We start from the raw sequence: 18,979 nt of genomic DNA on the forward strand, positions 1-18,979 counted from the left end.
TTCATAACCATAAACTACCACCAACCTTTAACAGTGGGATATGGAGAAGGGGTACAATCCAGATAACATCTTTGTGAACGAAGGGATCGCTGCCTAGTGTAAAAGAAATCGGAAAACCAGTGTATACACACAACACTGACCCATATTATGCAAAGTCACGTCAACTTTAAGGACATATACTACAACTTTCAAAAGGAGATATAATTTTAAAAAATGCCAACTGGAAAACTTCAATGAAAAACAGGAATTTTTACGCAAAATCGGTATAAAAAACTTAGATATTATTAAATATGTTATATATACTATAAAAGTAGGTAGGCGATGATTGATTACTAATGAATAACCTATATCACTATGTTCTATATATAGTTGATATTTTATATAGACAATAATTACGATCAAAATTAAAATAAGTAACCTATAATCTCAATTTTGATCTTAAGTTGTAACTCATCGTGTCCATATAGGCACTAGTATAATATAATATTATATAGGTAGGTAGATATATAAAATATATTATAATATGACTAACTAAATTATTTAATATTAATTATTATGTGTGCCTGCAGCTACCACGTGTTTTGTGACGTCAATCTGCAGAAGGTACTTTACAATAATGAATAAATACAATATAATATAATATTATGTTCACGTTTTGAGCGGGATTAAACTCCAGTAAGTGTTTACCGGTACATGGGGATGTACTTATCCGTATATTGACTGTGCATTATGTACGATTAAAAAAAACTTGACATGCTGTAAACCAAAAATGCTCATTGCGCCCTTCTATTTGCAGTGTTTAATAAAATCAATATACTATAGTTTTATGTGGGAGTGGGACGAGAATCCACCGGAGAAATGTGTCGGAATACATTTCTATAGAAAACCTTTTTTAATAATACTTATATTATAGAGTATAGACTATACACTAGTACAGTAGTACTTATACTCTACAAATGTCTACTATAACATCGGCTAGGCATCTGGGTGAAATGGCTGAAGCCATTTTTTAGTTAGTATTGTGGTCATGGATTGCATGCGGTAAGAAACTTCACTTCCCACACCTCTCCATTCAATAATGATTCAGAATTTGTATTTAATTAATTATTAAGAGGACGCCACACGGTTATTGGTTGTCTTCGTCTTACAATAAGTGCGTATCATAGCAAATTTACGCTAAGCAAAACACGTTTAGCTCAGTTAGTTTAAAAATTGAAGTGAATCGACCTTCATTATGAAATTTGATGGTAAAAACATTATCTGTGTTCGTATGTTGGTTTTTTACGATAATTCAGTTTTTAAGTGAGTTATGAGCATTTTTAATTTACGCTATATTATATACGTATAACTTGCTAAAATATGTAACCATTGTAAAAAACCAACATACGAACACAGATAATGCTCTTACCATCAAGTTGCATAGGTAATAGGTCGATTCACTCTAATTTTTAAACTAGTCAAGTTAAACGCGATCTGCTGAGCGTAAATTTGGTTCGCACTTGTAAGACGGAGACAACAAATATCCGTGTGATGTCCTCTTAATGTAATATAAGAACTAATTGACTACAAACGTCACGCGAGTACACGTCATAATTTATGAGGTTCAAAATTCAAAACCGTGTCGGATGCGGCATACACTCAAGCTCCTCCCAATTAGCGCCTATTGATGTATATTATATATATTATATATAGATTATAGATATTATTTATTATTATATTATATACTGAGAACATAAAATTTACATATTTTAATAATTAACAGCCGTAAAATGAGTAACAACATACGAAAAGTACATACCTACCTATACAAAAATATAACTTTCCTACCCTCACTCAAATGATATTTTAAATGACAATCATTTCAAAATATATACCTAAGTTATAACAGTAGTAAAAATCACATAATATCCTTATTAATCCTTGTATGATATTTTTCAATTTTGTTGAAACTTTTTTTATAATTAGTTATTATACAGTACAATAATTACATATAGAAAGGAAAATAGAGGAAATTTGCGTAACCAAGTATATTATACCTAAACCTAAGCATTGTTGCAGCCTTACAGCCTTGCAGGTATATACTATATATATATATACATATATAAAGTAAGCCATACAATTATTATATTATAGGTATACGCAATTATACTCAATACGCCGCGCCTACATATAAATACAGGACTCAGCGTTGTACTAGGTAATACTACCCATATATAATACACAATAATATGTACGTATTATGAACGGTTCGCCATAAATCGATTTGTGGGTAATAATATCAAAATATTATAGGTGCGTACTGCGTAATTTCCACCAAAATATTTCATCTATAGTATATTGGTTTTGCAATGTTTTCTTACATTGTTTGTTTTAGTGTTTGCAGTAGCTGGTATAGTGCGTGTAATATATTATTATTATGTATAGGTACCCAGTACCTACTCACGTGAACGGGTGAACACCTTTTCAAAGTGTTCAACAATAATAATTAACAATACAAATTACAATGCATTGAATTAATGCACTTGTGTACCTAATATACTCATATCGTATTATGTCAAGTATGTGTATGTTATTTTTATATGAACGACCACAACATTTTACGCATTAAAAATATTTTATTTTTTTTTTTTTTTTTTTTTTTTTTTTTTTATTGGGTAACCCGCGGCAACATAGGCCATTGGGTGAGGGGAGGGCACTGTAGGTTTTATATTGGGTAGGTTGGGTAGGTTGGTACACGTGTGTGTTGTGTTTGGCAGAATTTCTAATGGGGCACCCGTAGGTTTCTGCCGTGCCCCGGGGTGGGGGGATGGCGGCACTTGTTCTCCGGACACCGTGACTTGCACGGAGAAAAATGCCGCCCAGTGGTCGAGGATCGAACTCGGACCGGCTGTGCCGAATCCGTCGCGTTAGACCGCTCGGCCACCTCGTCCCCCAAATATTTTATTGTTTTTATTTATCTCAGCGGTTTTACCCCGAAAATATATCGAAAAACGTTTTAACGTGTTATATAGATGATTTACATATATCACAAATTTGTATATATAGTATATATATCCACACGTGATATCCATGAATTGCTGGTTTGATGGTCTTGTTAGAATAATTGTACACATTTAAATTTTTTCTTTAATATATAGGTATTGCTAATTTAGCATATTGTTGGTAGTTACGGCATGTATCGTTTCCGCCAACATTTAAAACGATCGTTTCTGCCAATTTTAAAAAAAGGTTTGATTCCCATTTTCTCCAATATGACTAACGCCTGCTAGCTATGGTAAAATTATTACAGGCAGTAGGTATACCTACTCATCCATATTCAATAGTTTTGGAAATTTTTCATTTTAATTAAAAAATAATATAATAATAATATTAATAATTATTTGAATACATAAAGTTACTATAGGTGTATAGGTAGTACAAAATGTTTTTCTGTTTGTTCAACGTAGTTTCTATTAAAAATAATAGCTAATAATTCATATCAAAAAAATTAAGTTATAGTGTATTATAAATTATTATATGAACCTTAAAAATGATAAACAACATACTAAACAAGCCATGTTAAATTTAAATAAAAGTAAAAACAAATTTCTTTGATTTTTAGTTGCAACTATACTGAAACATGTTTCACAATATTTTGATCATATATAGCCGGTAAATTGGCGGAAACAGGAATCAAATTTTTTCCTATATTTGCGGAACAGGTAGATAGTATTATTTTTTCGCAAATGGCCAACGGGTATAAATGCCGGTAGGTAATTCAATGGTAAACGGACAGTTTGTACTATCTATTGTTTGAGTTACATATCACGGACACTTTGTATGGTGAAAATAATTTGGTAAAAATCGATCACGGACACTTTGTACGGTATAAATAAACCGGGAAATATACCTTAAAAGATGAGATAAAATTTAATTGCTCAAAACTTTAGATTGCGAATCATGATCGCGATTAGTATGTGTTTGGTGTCACAGGCCACAGCATTAAAAGTATTAAAATATTAACTTATTCACTATATAAAATGAACAAAAATCAAACTAGCAAACTCAATCCAAAAATTTTTAAAAATGGGTATGAATAAACTATTTTAAGAAAAAATCAATATAATATTCGTTGGAAGTGTAATAAAGTGATGTGTACGGGGAAAGTTACAACAAACCTTAATGAACCGGTGAGTTATAAGTTAAAAATCATATTATTTTCATAATACCTAAATCATATTATTATCATATTTTTGTATTTCATATTTTTGAATGTCAGACACCAAACAATTAAGAACTCACACAGGACGAATAATTTTAGTGAAGGATGGAACAGTTCGTTCAATAAATTGGTTGGATCGGTTAATCCAAGTTTCTGGACTGTTTTGCGGTCTCTGCAATTATAGACGAATGCTCTAGTCATTTGAACAAAAACACAAGAAATAAAAACCAAAATACATAAAAGAAAATTCGTGATGCCTGTGTACAGCATGAAAGTAAAATAATAACTAATTTACAATTGCTCGAAATAATTTTCCATACGTTTAATTTTTAAATATACCTATATATTATGATTTATGTGATAATAGTACAAACTGTCCGCCATATATATTTAATTACTTTTTGAAATAGTACAAACTGTCCGCGGTTTTCATTTTTTGTGGGTGACCGTAAAAAGTGTCCTACAACCAATTCAACACTCGAGTTCAAGAGTACGAGTTACGACCTATAGAGATGTTATTTTCATAGAGTTGTTATTTTCATGTTATTTTCAACAATAATGACATAAATGCCAAATGGTAAATACATAATAAATAATAATATTATAATTCTATGGTACACCGGTCAGTATTTTTAACATAAATACCTACATGATATATAGAATATTTTTAGGTGGCTCATTGTATAAAAATATCCATATTTTGTTGTAGCAATTCATAAATTATTAATTTTAAACAGTTGACATTTTAATCATCGATTCTATCGATAATATTTTATTTTTATACGCTGCGGCCATCGCGCAAATATTCTGTAATATAATCAGTTAATATTTTATATTTTGTTAACCGTATTTGGTTACGTATATATTTTATTATATTTATTACACATTTTTACGTGTAAATGATAGTAAATGAGACGTTCTGCAGGCCGAAACACTCATGTATGTTGCATTGTTGCAGTATTGGCTATAATAAATTGCAATCTCCTGCACGCACCCATATATCGTGATGGCTATGATAGGTCTATTATATATACAGGCTACAGGATTATATACAAATAGATTTGTACTAGTGTAATTCAATAATCATTATAATTTAATTTGTTTGCATTAGGTAGGTCGTATACTCGTACATCGTATAAGTATAAAAGTTAAAACTATAAAAGGGCGCATCTAACCCTCGCTTGTAAATTTGCATTAACATGGCCTGGGATTCGGTTCAATATTTTTGATAATAAATATTTTAACGTTTATAATATAATCTTATTTTTCTAGGATAAAGTCACGGACTAGGGTACCCAGGGAAAACGAAATTAGAGTTGTCGATCAAAAGGTAAACTATCATACCGCACAGGGCGAAATTACATGTCACTATAATAATCTGTAGCAGTTACGCGTACACAAAATATAATTTATTGTATATAATATTATAAATTATAATTTACATTCGGCTGCATACATTATGTTAACGAAAAGAAAAACTCGTCTAATAATACTATTTTATTCGTTAACTGTTAAGTATTAACAAGGTACAGGTGGCACTCTTATAAACATATATATAATAATATTAAATTATTACATTATATACAATATACACATTAGTATAGGTACGACCTTTGTGTTTGCGATCACGTGCATATTATTATGTTATGACTATTGCCGATAAAAAATAAAAAACATGGCCCCCGATAATATCATAATATTATAACAGGACAGGTATTGAGGTATCTGTACAATTTTTATTTACAACAAATCCGAACAAACATCGGCAGTGCGCCCGCCGACCGCGTGCATACTACTACCACTACGACGGCCGCGCTAGTCGCTCACTGGCTCACTCGCTCGTCGTCGCCGGTCGGTCGGTCAAAACTCGAAAAGGAAAGGAGAATAAATGAAAAAAAAAAAAATCGTTAAAACGCAGTTGTGGTAGACGGCAGACAGACAGTGTGTAGAACGTGTATAGTCGTCGTACGTCCGCCCGGCAGAGAGACGCGCGCGCGCCAGATCGATTATATCGAGTTATTTTTCCATGAGCGTCACGTTGGCGGCCTGACGGGTGCGGCCATATTTCCAGAGAGACCATTCGCGAGTCGGCGACGGGAAACGACGTAACGTCCGCTCACAAACCGCATCCACCGCCGCCGTCGCCGCAACCCAACCGCGCGAACCACGAATACGCCGCCGCCGTATCTCCGGGATTTTTTAACATTTTAATATTTTTATTACTAAATCTCGCAACCGTAATATTTAGTCGGTTGCGCGTCATAATATTGCATCGTATTATCCGTTCGTTCGTCGTCGTGTTCAACGCAGTGGCAGAGTGATAATCGCACACGCGTTTTTGTCGCTCGCCGTCGTCGTCCCGCCAACGATCTCTTGCGCGTCGGCCGCCGTCGAATCTCGACCAGTATCCGTCTTCCGGTGAGTGTCCACAAGTGTGCTGTTGTAGTCCGACGATAAACCGTCTCCGTTCGCCCGCCGCCGCACCAGCAGCAGCTGAAAAAACGATCACACAGCCTTCACCATGTCCGAAAGAGAGGAAAACGTGTACAAGGCGAAACTCGCCGAACAGGCGGAAAGATACGATGGTGAGTACACACGGAATCGTGGAAACTTGCAACGTCATATAGAATTGTGTGATTGGTTTTTTCTTCAAATTATGGTTCCGACGACCTACTTGATTTCTCGGCGACGTTCGCGAGTTTTTCCGTCGAAATTTCGCCGTTTTCGGCCTCCCCCCTCCACCGCCAAAGGCCACCCCGCGTTACTCGTTCGTTACGACCGCCCGACGCCGCCGCCGCCTTCTACGCCTTGCGCCCAAATAATCAATACGTAGGATAATAATCGGGTGCACTATATACGTAATATTAAATATTTATTATTACTATTATTATTGTTACCTTCCGTTATTATATTTTTCATTTTCTAGGTTAGCCGCATCGCGCACCTATGTAACGGTACGTGCGTGTGTGGGCACAGTAGTAAAACATTTCTTTATTATTAAAATTAATGCTCGACGATGGTTTGTACCGTTAGACGTCCGAGATTTCTATCGCGTGCAAAAATCGCGCACCATCTATTGGTCGTCACCGTCGCCCGAACGCGATATGATATCGCTCGCGCGACGCGGTGACGCCACCTCGGCCGACCGTTAATCTTCTTCCCACACGGTGGAATTTCACCCGTTGTATATCGCTCGCCCGTTCTGACCGCCGTGGCCAGACGCCTCCGCCGCCCCACCACCCCGCCATCCCGCCGCGACGCCGCCGACATCACCTATCACCCGAGATGCGTACTCTTTTTACGATCGTCGGTAGTGGTTTTCATGGGGGGGTTTCCAGTAATTTCCCCCGAATCTTGGCGGTATGTCCGCGTTTGTGCCAAACAAATTTATTACAAAAAAAAAAACTGATGATATATAAACCTAATTGATGTGTGCAAACTTATGGTGAAACACATGATGATGATGTCGTCCTTTAAACACAATAGGTGTTGATCTTAATAATCTGTCTTGAAGATATTTTTAATGTAAAAAAATATTGTTCAATATTTTATAATGTCCTATATGGAATAAATTAGGTATAACATTGACATGGACTTATTTCCCTTATATTTACCCTAGTATTTATCTATTTAATATACCTACAAAGAAAAAAGAATATTTATTTATTAGATATCAAAACATCTCAGAGTATCAAATTTTTTTTTTGTGATTTTACTTTCTACCTACCTACCTTTTTGAAATATATAAACATATTATTTAAACAGAATTAAATGTATCTATCTAATGTTGATGGTAAAATACCTGTACAAATTAATATAAATGTACCAGATACCTACATAATTATTTCCTTGATTTTAATTAGGCCAATACTTAATCAACCATTTCTTAATTCAATGTAGGTAGGTATCTAATAAATTTTTTAACTATACTTACTAAGGTACCTATTTTTCCAAATTCTAAATTAATATGGGTTATTGCCAGGGTTAAGTACTGCTTACTAGTCATTACTTGGTAGGTAGTAAGTTAGATGCCAAATATTTTATATTAAAAATTATAGAATTATTTTATATTTTAACTTAGCAATAATTTTCTTTAAGGCTCTGTCAAACAGAACGCGTTAAAGCGGTAAATGGCTTGTCGGCGTGGGGCTTTCACGCGCGTGAATAACGCCGCGTTGTAACAAATTACAAAATCACGCGACGTGAATATAACGCTTTCTGTTTGACAGAGCCTTTAAACCTTGAATGATCGACCAATATAAAAAAGTTCTCTATACCTAGGCTATACTAAGCCAAATACTATTTATTAAAACTAAGTCTGTTATTTTATAAAAATGCAATTCAATTATTATTTTGTGTATAATTATATTTACATGTACCTACAAATTAAGATAATTTTTTTAAATTTAGCTACCTATAGGTTGGAATTTCTGTTGTAATATTTGGTAGGCCCTAAGATATTTTACTAATAGTTTGAATTAGAAAGTTTTTGGCTAGATTTTTAGCAAATAAAATGTTTTATTAATAGCTTTTAATTGTTCATGATACCTAATTAAAAACAAATTTATTTGTTTCTTCTAATATTCATTGCTATGCTAGACTTTCAACAATAGGCATTTAAAATCTGCAACTCTTTGGGCCGTATGTATAGTCTATTCAGAATAAGACTACACCAGACGGCCACAGTAAAAACCGGTTTTGCTACGTAAATCTGGTGTGCTCTTATTCTGAATTGTCTATAGTATTAATTATTATAAAATGTCTTAAAACTTCGAGAGTACCTACTACCTAGTATGTTATAGTATTAGGTAGAGTTAATGTACAAATACAAGGCAATATATTTTAATTATTTCAATGTTTTAATGTTTTCTTTATGAAATGTATTGCATAGAGGTGTTGTTTAAAAAAACTACTATAGTTACACAGGTGCTGAGAATTTATATTTTATACAGGTATGGTTTTAAATTAAACAGCTACAGCAAAATAATTAAATTATAGGTACAAAAAGTAGGTACCTACTTATTTTTGCGTGAAGAATTTTATTTTAATTATCTGAAGACTAGCTAAATTTAAAATACAAAAATAGTGCCAGTATTAAATTATTGCATTTAAAAAAGATTATATTGAACAGTTTAAATATCTACTGTTTGTGACTTTCGATATTCATAAAAAAAAAAAACAAGAATACCTAGTTAGCATCTTTTAAATGTATACTAATCACCAAACTTAAGATATGTTGTAAAAGTAACACAATAACATAATTTTAAAAGTAATAAAATATTCCCAGTTATTATTAAATGTTTTTTCCAGTTTTTGCTCTTTAAAAGATAGACAACTAAATAAGTAAATATGCATATAAATATTTCATACCTACAATTTTAATTTATATCAGTACTTATGTTGGAGTAAATATTAACGTTTCCTTGTTTTATACCTACTTAAAACTTCTAAATCATATGTGAGGCGGTATACCTATAATGTCAGTAATAACTTACCTACTTTTATTACAGAACTCTTATTAATAACCCTTTAGTAAACCTTGTTAATAAGTATGAGTTAGATAGGTAGGTGAACAAAATTGTATTTTAAGTGCATCACATTAACAATACCTATGTTACTACGTTTTAAATAATAGGTACCTAATAGTAATATTAATTACACTGTTACATTATACTGCCATTATACTTTAAGTTAAGTTTTTCGTTTTGTATTTCAACAATTGTTTCCTAGATACCTATACAGTATACCTAATTATAATTTTTTTATGTTTTTAAAAATAAACATGACAAACACCAGTTTGCTTTTTTTGTATTGCATGCCCAGAGCATTTAAATACGATGTATCTACTATACTTAGTTTAACACGTATATTGTGTTCTTACTACTTTTTTATTGTTTAATATTTTAAGATGAGTTAAAGTATAAGTAGGTATAGTATAGTAAAAATTAAAAATTAAATTATAATTGAGACTTTTTTAAAAATCAAAATCTTAAAGTTTAATCAATAAGTTAAAGATGAATCTTCTTAAACATGAACTATCAAATATCAAAATATTATTACTAGGTAGGTATACTAACATACATTTGACATTACAGTAATAAGCAGGTGTTTATGATACATTCTCTTAGTACCCTACCTATTTAATTTTGTTATTTACAGAATTATTAATTACATACATTGATGTTTACTTAATTAAGTTTATTTATCAATAAAAGAAGTTATTATTTTCATAATTTGAAATTCAAATTGGTTTTTCTTATTTTATGATTTATATTGTTATTTGTGTTACCTGTTAATTTAATAGATTAAAAATGTAGAGCATGTTAAAATGTGATACAAATGGTTGTGGAAATAGGTATATTCTGTTATGAATTTTTTTTTACTCCTTATGTTTGTGGATTTACATGAGTTGTATAACATCAAGATATGAATTATAAGATAATAGGTTCCTACTTCCTATATAGAAATTCAAATGTATTTAGTTATTAATTTAATTTTTACATGGATACTTTAGTGTTTTTAACGTTAGATAGATATAGCAACCTAATGAATATTACATAATGTACATACTTACTATTATTCAGTATAATTTAAATTACTAATTCAATTCCCTTGAGTCTGGGGTTATTATATAGGTATCTTGAAAAATAACAAATGACAAATTAATATCCAATAATATTTATAAAATAAATTTCTTAAATAGTTAGAAGTACCTAATCTTTTTTACTTTTCTATTATACTTTTTATAGTTAACATTAAAAACCAATAGATTATGATATTTTAAACAATTGAATAATAACGCTATTAATCTCATTATTTTGCGAACCTAATCGTTTCGTATATAATTTCATGAATTATTAATGAACAACACAATACCTAATTAGGTTTTTCATTAAAAAAAAAAATACAGGATTTATAATAAATTGATGATTTGTAGGTTGAATAACATTTTCTAATTTAAATTAGAATTTGAAATTAGGTAGGTATGTATAAAATATAGGTAGATTAAATTTCTTAAAATAAAAATATTACCTCTTAACTGTTGTAAACTACCATTTTATTAAAATATGTTAGTTATTAATACATATTTCAGTGACCTGGAAGTAAAAAATCAATATTTACATTTGCCTTTATTAAAATCTCATTTTGCATGATTTACTATTTACAGTTTTGCTATTTATCTAATTTTTAGAGAAAGATTCAATTTTTGGGTATCTCCATTCAACCTAATATCTTATGGGTGATAAAAACATGAAATTTTTGAATACTAGATAGTCAATATCAACCTTAATGCAGTATATTATACAACTACAAATTATTACCGATATTTTTAAAATATTTTAACGCATCCTCATATTTTACACAATTGTAATTGATTTCCCCCCTACCCCTACAGGTAATGGGTAAGTATTTACTATTTCCTCTGTGCTTGCCAAAGCTTACTAGCTAGTGATTAAAATCCATGTAATATATTAGTTATATTTACACAAAAGTAATGTACACCAAATGTGCGTTGACAATTTTTCAACCGTACAAATATTTCCTAGTGATGTTCGAATTTCGTAAACCGTTAATATGGTCGGTCAGCATAATAATATTATATACGTAGGTACTCTATTTAAATACATACCGTCGTCTTTTGAAGAGTAATTTTTCTGTCACTAAGCCAATGTATTTAATTTAGCTAGCGCGGGCGTGGTAGATTGGCGGGACGGGGGTGGGGTGTGGCGGGGCTCGTACCAGTCTACAGCGTATAACGTTGCCATGGCGATGGCGGTCTCCCCTTCATGTCAACTTTACTAACGTTCCAATGTTCCATACCCAGGCGTCGTCGTGTACACCTCATGTACGTCCCGATGGTCTATTGATCTGCAAGTTAAACTTTTAGCCCAGACATTGTCGCTGATAAAAAAAATTTCGCAACCACCTACGAAATCATGTGTGTTACACATTATATAATGAATTTACGACAAATCGATTGTTGCGCCGTCGTTAACTATGGTGGGCGTGAGTGACTGAATATTTAGGGTCGAAACTCGAAACACGATATTTTGGACGTGCCAGTTTTGGCCTGTAAAAACAACTATCGGGCTTATATAAGCCGTTCGTGTTGGGCATCTTTATTTCGTTTACACAATTACAATATGATGTTTGTGTTAATCGTGTCCTGATGTCATAAAAAAGTATTTTTAACCCGAAAAACCTCAAAGTTAGGTAAAAAAAAACCATAATTACCATATCTACGTGTTTTTACCTTTGTCTTAATCTGTAGAATGCAGATTAACATTATTAGTTAGTATGCATATGTCGTGTATATTGTGTGTATCGAAGTGCAAAAACATTTTGCTTAACTTAACAATACATAATACGTACACCGTACACACACACACACACATACATGCTAACGTAATTTCGTTTCATCCCCGTGTGAATTATCGGTATATTTCGTCATCATAAATAATATACCTAATACAATTGATTTTAAATTTATTTAAAAACCAGTCGTATTTTTTATGAGCATTTAATTATACTTAGGTACTCATATTTTGTATGAATAAAACCATCTAGTTTAAAGTTTTAATTCCTATTTTTTGAATTTTTTTTCGTCTTATTAACTTTTATATTACTGTACATTATACCCATGTATCTTTATTATATTACCAATAGTAATACCTTTAAGAGAATATCTCATGATTTCTCCGTCTCATTATCCTAAGAAAAACTAGAGATGAACCTATTTTACTCTTGTTTTTTTTTTTTTAATAACACAAATAATATTATAATGAATACCTATGCAATATAAAGGTTCAGATATTATACAGTAGTTGATCTGATATTTTTAAGCAAATTTTGAGTGTACAAATTTTACAAAAAATGTTTGATTTTAGAATGCTAATAAATTGCTTATAAATAAAATACCAAAAGAAATCGCCATTGGATAATAATGAATACTTACCATTAAATTTGATGGGTATGGCTCTTAAATGAATGGAGGCAACTAAATCCCAATAATACCTTATAGAACAAATTAAATCTAGGGTTGTTTAAAGCTACATACTAATTGAGTCCCGAGAAATTTAAAATAATATACTAATTAAGTATGTTTAAATACTAACTAAGTTTCAATATTGTTACTAATTAAATATTATTTTTTAATTTATAGAAATGGTAGAATCCATGAAAAAAGTAGCATCGTTAGATGTTGAATTATCTGTAGAAGAACGAAACCTGTTATCTGTAGCATATAAAAATGTGATTGGAGCTCGGCGTGCAAGTTGGCGCATAATTTCAAGTATTGAACAGAAAGAAGAGAACAAAGGTGCTGAAGAAAAGCTAGAGATGATCCGCCAATATAGATCGCAGGTATGTACTACTCAGACAACCTACAAATATTAATTATATGAAATACATTCAGGATTAATTAATATTCATCAGTTAATTAAAAAATGTATTAATAAAAAATAATTTTAACTGATATACAGGTTGAGAAAGAATTACGGGATATTTGTTCAGACATTCTAAATGTACTTGATAAACATTTAATAGCATGTGCTGCTTCTGGTGAATCTAAAGTTTTCTATTATAAGATGTAAGTTACCTAAATGTACTATTGATCTATGTAGAAATTGTTTTTATAAAATTTAAAAAATAAATAAATCATTTCACAGGAAAGGTGACTACCACAGATACCTGGCCGAATTCGCTACTGGAGATGATAGAAAAGAAGCCGCTGAACATTCTCTGGTCGCCTATAAAGCCGCTAGCGATATCGCCAATCAAGACTTACCTCCTACTCACCCAATAAGGTATTATCATACACATCAAATATTGATACCATAAATATTAACAATTATTTATAATATATATCTGTAAATATTTTTAAAAATGACATTATTCCTAACAGGTTGGGTTTGGCATTGAATTTTTCTGTATTCTACTATGAGATTCTCAACACACCTGATAGAGCTTGTCATTTAGCTAAAAAAGCTTTTGATGAAGCAATTGCTGAATTGGACACGTTATCCGAAGAGAGCTATAAAGATTCTACACTTATAATGCAGTTGTTAAGGGACAACCTAACCTTGTGGACTTCAGATATGCAAGGAGATGGTATGAATGAATACAAAATAAATAAACCTTTTGTTGTTTTATTTATTTTAAAATGAATTATTTTTCTTAGGGACAGAAGCTGAACCTAAAGAGCAGCTTCAAGATGTTGAAGATCAAGATGTCTCATAAATGCCTTCTGTGACTGCTCTATAATAAAATAACTATAATTGTCATCGAAAAAAAAAACCAGTGTCTGTGTACAAATAATATCAAATATGAAAACATAAAAAATATGCATTCAATAGTTACAGCCCTAAAAGTAAAGTAAAGCGACTCACTCCAAGACTGTCAAATTTTTTTTTTCGTACACTTTGATTTTACTTTTATCTCATTGGCAGGGGAACATGCGACAGCAATTTTGGTTTAATCTTTTACAATTCCCAAAAATTAATAATTCGATAAAAAACAAATTTTATGTCTTTCTGTTCAGTATTATGTGTTAAAAGTTTTATTTTTGTATTTAAATTATAAGGCTTTTTATTATTTTTTTAATTATTTTTTTTGTTTTTTTTTTCCTAGAAAGAAAAACGATTAAACAAATCGTAGCTTACCTCAATTCTTTGTGTTGATTACTTAAGAGAGTAACATTTTCTTTCTATTTTATACTAAAGAATATATATTTATACAAAACCATCACTCAAAAATCTCATTTAGAATTCAGAATTAATAGGCGCATTGGGTGTGCCGCCACCAAAGTCAGTTCCTGTAATTAAACCAGTGTTTTTTTGTTATTCGTTTATTACATTTATTTACTTTAATATTAGTAGATACAAAACCTAGCATGACCAATTATTATATTTTATTACTTTTTGGTTATTGTTGCACTTTAATTTTCAATGGTAACAAAAATAAAATTTAAAAAAAAAACATTTACATATAATATGTATGAAATTTGTACAAAGAAAAATGGAATCAAAGTGTACCGTAGTGTTCTTATTTAATATTTAGAATGAATTTTTATTTTATACATTTATTTACTTTTATTTTTTATTTTTGCCAAATTCTCACCTTAACATACTAAATTAAAATACCATATGTATTTATATATATGTGTAATATATATAAATATGTATGCTTTTATGTCAATTAGTTTTTACTTTTATAACAAGTATTTAACTTAGAGCATGAAGTATTTCAGGATCATTATATAATACTAATTTCATCGTAAATTTCTAAAATCTAACCCCTGCCTCTTATGATACCATTATTTAATCAACTAATTCATAACGGAACAATAGTCTCGACTTCTCGAACATAATTTCAGCAATAATTAATTGTAGTACTATCTTTAATGATTTTTTAACATCTGTAACGCAAAGAAAACAAGTGCAACATTTTGAATGTTTTCGTCATTCCGTTTTCTTAGATAAAAAAAAAAAATCCGTAGGTTATGTGTTTATTATAGAATTATTATAGGGTTTATTATAATATATGATAATTAACTATATAAAAATTTTGTTAAACGAAGAAAAAAAAATCGTAATGCTTTCTCATCAAGTTTTTCCCTAAAAGTTTGATTTTTTTTTTTTGTTTTATAAACTAGATATAGTAACTATTAAAAAAAAAATAAACCCACGTCTATAGTATAAACTGTGCGAATAATAAAAACATTTAAATGATGATAATTGATAACAATATATTATATACGTTTGTTATGCTCTATTCTGTTTATTTATCGTATCGCACGAGTCTTAATTGATAGCATTTCGAGTTTTTTTTTTTTTTGTGATATTTTTTTTCTTGCGCTGTAATCATTTAACTACATGTACTGACAATACTTGTGTGTATTTTTTTTATCGTGTGTGTCGATCACATCGAATACGGACCAAAATGTTTACAGTTAAAACTTTTGAAAAAAATAATGAAAAACTTACGTAGTTCTTAGCCACCTATCGATTATTTAGTCTTATTTATTATGTAGATTTTTTTTCTACTTCTCAGTATACGTGATTATTGAAAAATAATAATAAATATTTGAAGAAACTTATTTGACAGTGTTACCGGAGCGCGTTTCCTTTGCCGCCCCGCCAGCTAACAGGAATTTAAATAATCTTAATTATATGTATTCAACACTTGAACAACAATACGACTATAGTTTAACTAGTGTGTGTGTGTGTATGCGTGTGTGTGATCTCGCTCGTGTGTATGTAGGTCAGGGAACCTCTGTACTCTATACTCCTACGTCCCACCCCCCTTCTGCATACGACGACGATGACTCGCCTAACGTAACTTTTAGTAGACATGTCAGTAACTTTTTTACGTACAATTTTAAGATGTATATTATTATTTATTTGTCTCTTTAAACGATAATAATATTAATATAATTAATAACATTAAAACTATTATAATATATGCGCCATTGCATTAAATTTTTACATCTTTCAAATTTTTGTTATTTGTATTATATTTATTTTTCACGGGAAACAGTAGCCGTGGGTAAATAGTTGCCAATCGTTAACAGACAGAAAACACATTCAAGAAGTCTTTTCATAGTCTGTCTACAAATATTTGTGACCGTTTAAGCAAAAAGATAATTATTATTAATTATTCGTTTTGTAAAAAAAAAAAAGTGGTTACGCGTAGATAATATGCATATTATTACAAGTTACAACATCCTGTACTGGGTGTTGTAACTAGTAAGTACCTAAATGTATTGTATATGAAAAATATTTTGTTGTACGCGATTTGGACACAAGGTCGCCGATCTTACCTAATATTTATTTAATAAAGACTATTGTAATATTCGCTCAGACCATTGAGGCGATGACGCATCTACTGGGTGAGTGACTGACTGTGGACGAAAACAACATAATACGTGCCTATTAAAAATATACAAACTTCAGACTATCGTATAATATATTATGATCAGTGTGGAGTGGAAGGTCGGCCACTTTTAAAGTGAGCTTGGGTTTATTCTTCAAGAGGAGGACCCCATACATATTTTGTTGTTTCCGTCTTGCACACGTGCGACAACAAATTTTTGTTCACTAGTTTCAATATTTAACTATTAGCTTTTGATAATAGAGTAAATTGACCTATTATCAAACTTTTAGGTAAGAATTATGTGTGCTGAAGCACAGTCTGCTTTTATTCGATATTTTAATTTTTGATATTTCGCATGCTTGAAAAATATGCTTTGTCAATTCACTCTAATATTGAAACTAGCGAACGAAAATGTGCTGTGTCGTACGTTTGTAAGACATAACAAACGCATGGTGTTAGCATCCTCTTAAAATATTTGAAAAGCGCATACCTAGGTTTATTCAAACCCAGACATTGTTGCCGATACCTATGTGTCAAAAGTGATCGTGTATAATATAGACTATGCGCTTACAGACTACGTAAGATATTAATTATTTGTATTTGCAACCGTCAGGGAGACTTAATAATTAAATAACGAAGGTTGCTCTGGGATATACCTAAATACGTTTTACGTTTCGTCTAGACGGTTTAATTATACCTATTGAGCCAGGGGCGGATTGGTGGTTTTTTCGGCCCGGGAAATATAATTATAAATCAAACCGGCCCTTAAACCGCAAATATAACTATTATTACTCCCCAAAAACGGATTTTTTTTGTCTTTATACACAGGCAATAAGGTGTTCCTTAATTACTATTTCAACATTTGTTTGGTCTCTCTTCTAAATTAGCTAAATATTTAATAAATATTAACTATAATAGTCTTGGGTTAGTCAGATAAGATTAAGCTGTTACGAATTTGAACTTGAAGTTTGAACATAATACATTTTTCCAGAAAATATCCTTAGATATTTTATATTTTGTAACCACCAAATATAAAAACATTTTGTGTAGTAGTTAATAGTTAATTACGTTTTCTAAACCTTTTATGGAAATATTTTCTACTTTATTCTATATTGTCTTTACGACTTGACTGTATATTGTATAATAACATAATTTAATACACAGATCACAATCATTAAAAATTCTACTTCCAGTAGTACAATTTTAATTTAAAAAAATATATTTGAATTCCTTATTCTCTTTTCTAGGTTTGTAGGAGATGGATTTTTATTATCACTAAAGAAAAGGCGAATTTTGAAAATAAGAAAATTAATTTGGTTCTATACTAATTAAACAATACAAAAATTCAAAAATCCGTTTCCTACATAACTTAGAAAAGAGAATAAGTAATTAAAATATGTTTTCATAATTAAAATCGGAATTTTTCTTCCTCTTTTGGGACTTGATCTCAAAATATAGTAACGTGTGACTATATGTAGGTTAGGTTACGTGACGGATTTCTAAGTATCTTAGCATAAAGTGTTCGGGGAACTTAAACGCACATTAATGATCATTGATCAGTAGGGCTTGGAAGTTGTAGGAGTTGCATATTTGTCTGTATACTCTCAATTTATAGCAGACCAAGCTAGAATTCCGTATTTCCATTCGATACAATTATACGAGTTTAAATTTTTTTTTGTTACATTTTCGCGTTACAAAAACAAACTTTCAGACAAACGGCGATCGTTTGATACAGAAAATATCAAGATCTAATCTAGTTATTCAATAATCATGCAATACATTTTACAGGATGTTTATTATTTTTCGAAGCATAATATTGACATAGATGATATTATATCGATTCTCTTCCGGACGTTTGACCGATAGCCGTCACCCGTCGGTGTGCGAGTAGGTACTACCTACCGT

The 18,979-nt window shown here is 30.9% G+C and overlaps 1 protein-coding gene across 1 annotated transcript; it reads left to right on the plus strand.

Annotated features, from left to right (window-relative positions):
- The first annotated feature begins 6,153 nt into the window (after positions 1-6,153).
- Positions 6,154-16,686, plus strand: LOC132940315 (14-3-3 protein epsilon). Its single transcript, XM_061007834.1, has 6 exons — positions 6,154-6,786; positions 13,365-13,564; positions 13,684-13,790; positions 13,870-14,007; positions 14,106-14,311; positions 14,382-16,686. Exons 1-6 carry the CDS (start codon positions 6,723-6,725, stop codon positions 14,438-14,440), a joined length of 774 nt encoding a protein of 257 aa, XP_060863817.1. The 5' UTR covers positions 6,154-6,722; the 3' UTR covers positions 14,441-16,686.
- Positions 16,687-18,979: the final 2,293 nt, after the last annotated feature.

Source organism: Metopolophium dirhodum, chromosome 3, assembly GCF_019925205.1.
Source record: "Metopolophium dirhodum isolate CAU chromosome 3, ASM1992520v1, whole genome shotgun sequence".
NCBI classification, from domain to species: domain Eukaryota; kingdom Metazoa; phylum Arthropoda; class Insecta; order Hemiptera; family Aphididae; genus Metopolophium; species Metopolophium dirhodum.

Bases quoted from the DNA above. Each gene is read 5' to 3' on its own strand.
- LOC132940315 (XM_061007834.1), top strand. From the start codon at position 6,723: ATGTCCGAAAGAGAGGAAAACGTGTACAAGGCGAAACTCGCCGAACAG. The intron at 6,787-13,364 runs GTGAGTACACAC...TTTAATTTATAG, and splicing joins ACAGGCGGAAAGATACGATG to AAATGGTAGAATCCATGAAA. The intron at 13,791-13,869 runs GTAAGTTACCTA...ATCATTTCACAG, and splicing joins AAAGTTTTCTATTATAAGAT to GAAAGGTGACTACCACAGAT.